General features: G+C 50.2%; 1 protein-coding gene across 3 annotated transcripts in view; it reads right to left on the bottom strand.

The window, feature by feature from the left end:
• Positions 1–1655: 1655 nt before the first annotated feature.
• The window catches only part of Lrrc8d (leucine rich repeat containing 8 VRAC subunit D), a 104986-nt gene continuing 97908 nt past the window's right edge, over positions 1656–8733 (bottom strand). For all 3 annotated transcript variants that reach the window (XM_050155752.1, XM_050155751.1, XM_050155753.1), the window contains one exon: positions 1656–4987. In XM_050155752.1, the coding sequence (XP_050011709.1) occupies positions 2409–4985 (2577 nt within the window). In that variant the 5' untranslated portion in view covers positions 4986–4987 and the 3' untranslated portion in view covers positions 1656–2408. The remainder of the gene's footprint in view (positions 4988–8733) is intronic.

Genomic DNA, 8733 nt, shown 5'->3' with positions numbered 1-8733 from the left:
AGCAAGCACTGAGAAGTGCAATCTCAGCCCCAAAGCTGTCCTCCAACCCCTTACGTTCGCCACAGTAAGCGTGAGCTCACACACGTCACGATAAAAACATTAGAAAACAGGAGACTAGTTTCCCAGTCTGTGAGGCAAATGTCCCGAGACCCGCCCGCCCTGCAGATCTCACCGTTAGGACTAGGTGGCACCTTTTCTAAACGTGGAACCAAAAGCAAAGAGAACCAAAAGCTTCACCAGTTTCAGTGCTTACAAGCCAGAGAGCAGCGGCAGGCAGTGTGCACGGGTGCAGGGCAGTCCTGCTCAGCGAATTCACCACCGCGCTCTGGCTTTGTTCCTTCACACAGCTCCTGCGCGTCCTCGGGAGAGCACGGTCATCCAGCACTGCCACCGTCTCAACATCCCCACTCCCTCCTGCCTGGCTCCAGGGAACCAGGGCCCATGTCCTCCTGGAACACGGCTCCCTTGTCCAGCTGAGCACACACAGGCACGGGCCACACCATGAATACAGAGAGAACGGGAAGACGTGTATGGAGGGGACAAATTGTTTGTACCGTTGTCCTGTCTGATTTTCTGCACTTGGGCTTTCGTAAGACCCGTGCCTCAAGTCTTGTAGGAAGGAAACGAAGAGCCAGGGTGTGGCCATTTTCTAACTCAGAGAAGGTGGCTACTGTCTTTCTACCAGGGGCACCGTCTCTCAGAGATTTACCCCTACTGGCCACACATCAGTGCTCCAGAATGCCATTCTGTGGAGGACAACGTCAGTATGAGCCCTTCTTACCCCAACTGTTAGATTCTTCCAAGTTACTGTCAGCAGTCAGGAGACTCCAGAGTGACAAGCAGCTAGCTCTTCTCTCCTGCCACGTGTGGTGACCACTGCAAGCTCTGTGGCAGGCCTAGGCTACCTAACCAGTTCCAGGAGAGCCAGACTCCAGAGAGAGAGTGCTGGGAAAGGAGCTCAGGGGGCAGAGCGCTTCTGTAGCGCGCACAGAACCCTAGGTTCCATCCTCAGCGCAGCATAAACCGGTGAACCGTGGTGGACACTTGTTATCCAGTGCCAGGCGGTATAGTTAAGGAGCTTGCGGTCAAATTGTGGTACACGACACACTGTCTACATGGAAGGAGAGTGACAGAGAAGAGGAGAGAGAGACCCTGTCCAGAAAGGAAGGAAGGGAAGGAGGGAAGGAGGGAGGGAGGGAGGGAGGAAGGAAGGAAGGAAGGAAGGGGAAAAGGACCACCATTGTAGGTCCGTGACCTACCCAACTAGTATCTAATAGGTGAGGCGGGTGCCTCCCACAGGCTGATCCAGGCCCTGTCACCTACAGAACACTCTCCACGCTCTTGGACAACACCCTTCCTCCTCACAGACAAACACAGGAAACACAGCTTGTCACTAAAGAGCACACGAAAGCCGGGCTCAGGCGTCTTCCAGCTAGGTGGACGGCAAGCCCTGTCTTTCCCACACACACCACCACCTCCAGCAGCCACCCTCCTCGCTGACACCACCGCCAAGAGGCAGGAAACGGAATCTGTTTATGCTCCAAATGACGATACCAGAAGCTTGCAAATCACTACAAGATAGATAAACTTATTTTATTGTTATTAAATTTATTTTTTAAAAACATATTTTCTATTTATTGGTAATCCTATCATACTGGCACAGAAGTGTACCATAAATAACCGAAGCTCCAGCCCATGGGCATACAGTGACCACTTAAGGATGGATTATTTCACTTTTGGTATCTGTCCTTAAGAAACCATCACAGAGCCCTGACACTCCACAGGCCAGGAAGGCTGCGCGGTCTGGTGTGGCGGTCTCAGAAGTACCAAATGCTCCAAAGCGCACGGTTTGCTTGCTTTAAATTAAAACTCTAAAGAAGTCAATATTTTAGCAAATCTAAACTTATGATTCTGGCCCCTTGTGTCTTCAGTAATCCAAGGTTAAGTGACATTGCACCAGTTAAGCACAAAAAAAAAAAAAAATCACGACACCTCAAAAAAGGCAGTGTAGTAAGAAGAAACTCAATTTAATCATTTACTTTAGCAGGCAAGCGATGTGTAAACATTCAGCCAGCAGCCGCATCCGACTTACAATTTAAAAAGAACCGAGATCAGTGATTATAATTTTTCCTTCCCTTTCCCCAGAAGAAGAAAAACAAAGCCAAAGAAAGAAAGAAAAAAAAATCAAAAACAAAAAGGAAAAAAAAAGATCTGGAAATGAATGACTTAAAACACTACAAACATTGAACATTCGGTTTAGTCTGCTCCCCGCCTGTGTGCACCCGCCGTGTTTTGTCTGAAGGGCGGCTCTACTCCTAAAATGCGTTATCTTGTAATAACTTGCACTTGAGCGTCTGCAGTCCAGGAAGTTGTCCTAGCACGTGGGCGGGTGTGCCCGCGTTCCTTAGTTAAATCCCATTTGCAAAGGGGACGTTGACGTCTTGATCCAAAGCCTCTCTGACTTCCAGGGGGAGCGTGTCAAACAGTTGGTCTTCCACAACAAGCCCTCTTTTCTTGAGCATCCGACACTGGCCCAGCTGGGCTGGCAGGCGGTCCAGGCAGTTCCCCTTCAGCTCCAACTGGGTGAGCTGGGAGAGCTGACTGATTTTCTCGGGGAGGGAGGCGATACAGTTCTGCCCCAGGTTCAAAGTCCTCAACTTCACGCATTTGAACAACTGTTTGGGCAGAACGTCCACCTTGTTCCCCGTGATGTGCAAGTGCTGCAGGTTCTGCAGCAAGCCGATCTCAATGGGGATGGCGGAAATGTTGTTGTAGCTGACGTCTAGGCATCTGAGTTTCTGTAAACTGAACACCGCCACTGGAAGGGACTCGAGCTTGTTGTTGGAGAAGTAGAGGGACTCCAGGTTCTTGACGTGGGTGATGGAGGGCGGAATCGTCACGATTTTATTGTGCCACAGTTTCAAGCAAGTCAGCCGCTTCAGGTGCTGGAAGCTGATGATCTCCTCGATGGTGCGAATGTTATTGGACTTCAGGTCCAGTTCCTGTAGGTTGGAGAGGCTGAAGATGGCGTGCGGGATCCTCTCTAGCTCGCAGCTCTGCAGCTCCAGCTCGGCGACGTTCATCATCTTCTTCAGGCTGTTCAGGACCAAGAGCTTGGTGCCGTCGTTGTGAATGACCAGCTTCGTGAGGTGCGGGGCCACATCCGTGATGTTGGAGGGGACTTTGGTCAGATTGCTCTTCACGTGAAGGACCTTAAGGTGCCGCAACTCCCGCAGAGATTCTAGTCCGATCATCTTATTGTTTTCTGAGTTCAAATTACCTATCAGATACAACTCCCGAAGGTTTTTGAGCAAATACACCCAGGCGGGAATTTCAGCCACATCAGTGAACTTCACGTGAAGGCACCTCAAGTGATCTCGAAGGAAGCTAAAAGCGGTCTGTTCAACCTTGGCAGGGCAGTGGCAGAGGTGGAGCTCCTGGAGGTTGGTCATCTGAGAGATCTTGGCGGGAATTTTCGCCTCTGGAATGAGTTCGAGTTTCAGCACATCCAGGTCTGTGAGGTCAAAGACAGCGTCGGGCACCCCGGATAGCATGAACAGGTGCAGCTCCTGCTTGTCCTGGGCATTGCGAGATACATGCTGCCTGAGTTTCTCAAAAGTCCATTCGTGGTTCAGACTAATTTCCCTCAGCTTGTTCTCGCTGACCTCCGACAGGAACACGCCAAAGCGCTTGGAGTACAGTTGGTCATACTGGTCGACCATGTGCAGAAGGAAAGCAAAGTCGTTCTTGACATCTGGGATGTCGCTGAAGCTGCTCTCTTCTCGGACTTTCTCAAAAGAATATTCCTTCAGGGGGATCCTGAATAACCAGAAGAGAGTGTAGAGGCAGATGAAGCCATAGACACAAATGATGGAGATGTAGCTGATAAGAAGCTTCTTCAGCATGTAGGCCATGTTGTGGGTGCACTCAAACACCTCGTAGCCCGTCAGGTGCTCGACTTTCGGCTTGCAGACATGCTCGAAGCTGATGGCGTTGACAAAGTTTGCGGTATAGCAAAGAATAAAAATGAACTTGGCAGTTTTGATAAGGGTTTGGACCACATAGAGCTTATAGATCAAGTCACTGTCTTCTACGTGGGCACGGAATTTCCTCACTTTCTCGAACAGGGCTTTGGCCTGTTCTCCGTCCTTCTTGTCCAGGATGGTCATGCTGGGCACTTCAATCACCGGCTTCTCCGCTGAGAACTTGAAGCCAGTTTTGTTGATCATGGGGGTGCTGGCGCTGGGGCTCCCCTCGTCACTGCTGGTGGACACATGCTTTGGTAGGGTCTGGGCACCTGTGATCCTCTGCTTGTTTTCCTCAGAGTCCTCACAGGCCGTCTCGGACAGCGCTTTCGTCGTCCAGGGAGATTCGAAACACTTTCCTAATATTGAAACAAAATGCTCCACCTTGGAGCACGTCTTAGGATATTTGAACCAAAAGTTGCTACTGACCATGAGGATGATGGTGTGTATGAGAGCGAGGTATGGAAAGTACTTGGAATACCAAGGAAGGGCCAGGTGGTAACACATTTGATTGATAAAGACATACTGCTGAAAATCCAGGTTGGTCTTGCGGCCTGTCGGGTCTCTCTTCTCCTTCGGCTCCTGATTTGGAAAGGTGGACTCTGCGTGAGGATGAGTGGCTTGGAGAGGTACTTCAGGCGTCACGGCAGATGTGCTGAAGGAAATGTCATCTGTTGTCCGCCCGGTTTGGTCTCGAGGCGCAGTGGCTGTTTCCATCTTCGGGACTTCGGTGGTGGCTTCAGCAGTTGCGGGTGGTGCGTGCGCCTTTGAATTTGCAGGGGACGGCAACACTGGCAAACAGACCACCTGATCTTTGGTAAGTTGCATGGTCCCTGCAAAGATGGCTACCATCAGCATAATAACCGCTAAGTAATCCATAAACACGTCCCACCATGGCTTCAGGATCCGGTACGTTGGCTGGATGTCATTAAGGGAAGCAACTTCTGCGAGGGTAAACATTCCTGAAAAATACAAAGAAAGCAAAAGGCGTCATTACAGAGCAGTGAGGGACAGGAGGTGAGAGATGGAAAACCACCCAGACGGACGGCTTCTCACCCAGGTCTTACGTTTGTGTCCAAGACAGCTGTAGCATGGAATAAACTAAAGGAAGGAAGGACGGGTTCTAGGTGCAATAAGGCTCTCAATTGTGTAGGATCTGCAGAGAGGTGGTGGCATTTATATACTGAACCGACAAGATGAGGACTCAAGGATTGAGACAGGGGAACGAGACCACATTTGTTTGCATAAATCTAAAGTTCCGTGCTACCCTTCATTCTACACAGCTGGATGTTCCCGACTGAGAGTTGCCACTTTCCAAAGGTGTGAGTCTCAAGGCCTTGTGTTTACCATCTGTGTACACAGGGGTGCAAGTCTGAGGATGGCTATGAAGGTTATTTAGGTAATGAATGAAGAGCTCTTAGCACAGCTTGGACCACAAGTGTTTGCCAGTAGTTTATGTCAGCAAGCCCAGCCCTTGTAGACGGATTCCACAGACAGCTGAAATTAAGGGTCTAGAATCCAGGCAGAGTTCAGCTAGGAATGCAGCTCGCTTCATAGAATACTTGCCTAACATGAACATGACCTTGAACTCATGATCTTCCCACCTCCAGCTTCTCTGAGTACTTGATGGCGTGCATAGGTCACCACTTGTTTGCTGCTACGGACTGAACCCAGGGCTTTGTGAACGCCAGGCAAGCCCTACACCAGAGACCCTGTTTGCGTCTCTCCCCATCCTGCCTCCTCTCCCCAGGTGTGGGGATTATCAACGGTTTTAAGTGATACAGCTTTTATGCAATTATGTCAAGACAAAACTGAGAACCCGAAGCAGCTAAAGCACTGAGCTATACGCACGCCCTGTGAGAACAACACACACCGAAACTTCGAGGATTGAGTCTGAAATGCCTTCGAGTGCTCATCACACATGTGCGCTTACACACACACACACACACACACACACACACACACACGGGGGGGGGGGTGCATGGGTGATGTCATGCCCACTTAGACCCCTTTTATTATGAACTTCCTGTGAGTATCTTACGTGTCTTTGACCTTTCGTGACGGGCTTAGGAATACAGGCAGGAAGAAGGGCTGCTGGAATTACAGCAAGCCAGAGTAAAAGAAATACAACAGCATCTCATGTTTGGTCTGAGGACTGAGGGAGGGATGAATGTTGACGGCACCGTCCCACTGTCCCAAGAGCACTAACTGCTGACTTGTCTCTTACAGCCCCGTCACTCTTTGACATCCTTCAGCTTCGCCCGTCCTCTACCTTGAAGCGGGTCCTTCAGTTAGACCTCTCTCCCACAGCTAGGAAATTTCCCGTTAGTTGCTCCCCACCTTCCAGTTTTCTCTTCCTGGAACTCTTCCTCCACAGTCTTTTCAGCTGCCAGGTTTCTGTCTCCTTTTTCCTCCCTGTTCACACCGCGGATTGCTCCTGCGGGCCGCGGTACCTCTGCCCAACACTGCCCTCTTCAAAGCTGGTTTATCTGACCACAGTGAGGGCAGGGGCCGTGGCGAGGGCAGGGGCCGTGGCGAGGGCAGGGGCCGTGGCGAGGGCAGGGGCCGTGGCGAGGGCAGGGGCCATGGCCATTTCCTTTCCCTGTTCTGTATACAACACCTGACATAGTAGGTGCTTGGTCAATGAAATAACGCATGGGATTTTAACCATCATCTTCAAAGTATAAAGATTCTGAGAACATAAAGCTTAAGCTTAAGTGGCCTCCCAGTGCTAACCAGAAAGTGACCTACCTCCGTGTGTTAATTAGAGAAAGGCAACAGAATCTTTCATCCTCAGATTTCTCTCTTTGCCAGAGTCAGCCTTGTTAGCAATGGTTGACCGCTGTAGAGGGGACTTCATGGTTGCCCTTGGCTTTGAGGACACAGGACACTAGAATGAGGTAATCACCATTGCCACTAGGGTAATCTTTTACGACCTTCACTCAGAATGCAAGGAACTCAGCAGCGGGCCAGGTACCTAGAGCAGGTGGAGGGAATCCCAAAAACCATACTTCCTTTCCAGCATCCTCCAGCTCAACTGGGCTGGGCTGGGGATTAATGCAAAGTACGGGAGAGGCTAGGACATGGCAGGTGCAAATACACAGCAGGATGTAGACTGACACCCCTTCCTTCCTTCCTTCCTTCCTTCCTTCCTTCCTTCCTTCCTTCCTCCCTCCCTCCCTCCCTCCCTCCCTCTTCTCTCTCCCACTCTTCTTCCCCCTCCTCCCTTTTGTTTTCAGAAGGGTTGTTAGCTAGTTCTCATACAGTTCAGAGCTCCTCATTCTCCTGCTTCCACACCATAAGTGCTTAAGAACCACCACGCCCAGCAAGCATTTCTAAGGGGCTCCGTTAGGGGAGCTTTGCTAACTTACACCCCTACATCTCACCCATGCCTTTGTAAACAGATGCCTGTGAACGTGGTTTGTGCTGGAAGCTGGACCCGAAAAACAAAACAGAAAACCCTGCAGCTTTCCATAGCTCAGACATTCACAGCACTCCTTTCCAGTCACCTCTGTGACGGAAGCCTCCCTGTTCACCTGTCCACGCACATCTGCTTAGATACTGACCCCTGAGTCTGCCAGATCCCTAGGTGTGGGAGACTGCAAGAAATGCTGGGCACTTTGGTCAGATGCTTACACTGCTGGCCTTAAAAACCTCTCAAAGTCAGACTAGAGAAAGACAGGGTTAGGAAACCTTAGCTCCTGGGATTGAAATGATCATTTACTGTTGCTGTGACATCTGCCTAGCCCTCGGCGGTATCCTGTTGCTCCCTCCAGCTGCTGTGAGCTCCTTTCCTAGCAGGTGGTTTCCTTTATCTGCACGTCCTCAGGGCACAGCCCAGGCTAGTGGAAGAATGAACCACACAGGCTCCAGCTGCAAGACAGGAGCAGGCTCATTAGATACTGAACCCAAGCCCAGTGCTGCCAGCAAGAAAGGTCACTAGTAATTACACCAAGATGAAACCAATGGGCGCTGACAGGCATCTCTCAACGTCCAAACGGACAACACAGGTTATTCTGAAGTTAGCTCATTGCAGCCAGGCATCTGCAGGCAGCTGAGGAAACAATGACCGACTGACTGCTAACGGAGCGATAAGCCCATGATCTCTGGGACAGAAGCCGAGGGACTTAGCACATCAGAGGTGACACTACACCACAGGCCAGAAAGCAGCCTCCTGCCGCTGGCTCCCTTCGTGTCCTGCATGGATGTGTCTACACCGCCACGCAGACGGTGGGGCAGGAACTGTGAGTGAGAGGAGCCCACGAGATAGCAGTAAAGTCGCTCATCCTGTGCAAATTTTACTGCGGACAGTAACGCAGAACATTGTGTCAAGCCAGGCTAACAAGTGCCAGGTATATCAAAAGCATTCGACAAAACTTAGCTGTGTTAGGATGTACCACGTCAAAGAACATGTTTTATTTGAAGAATCCTATAAAACTTGTTGCCAAGTTTGTTTTACACGATGAACTTATATAAAAGAACCAGGGAACCCAGATGTTCTCGACTTGGCTTTGGCTTCTGTAGGCGGAGACTGCTCGTTCGTTTCCCAACAGCCCTGACTCGAAATAATCACCCAGAAAGTATATTATTTGCAATACTGTTTGGCCAATAGCTTAAGTGTATTTCTGGCTAACTCTTCTATCTTAAATTAACCCATTTCTATTAAATCTGTGAATCGCCTCGTGGCTGTGGCTTACCGGGTAAAGTC

The sequence above is a fragment of the Alexandromys fortis genome, unplaced genomic scaffold (genome assembly GCF_014885135.2).
Source record: "Alexandromys fortis isolate MF-2015 unplaced genomic scaffold, M_Fortis_MF-2015_v1.1 scaffold_87, whole genome shotgun sequence".
NCBI classification, from domain to species: Eukaryota; Metazoa; Chordata; class Mammalia; order Rodentia; family Cricetidae; genus Alexandromys; species Alexandromys fortis.
This window is presented reverse-complemented; position numbering and strand designations above follow the sequence as displayed.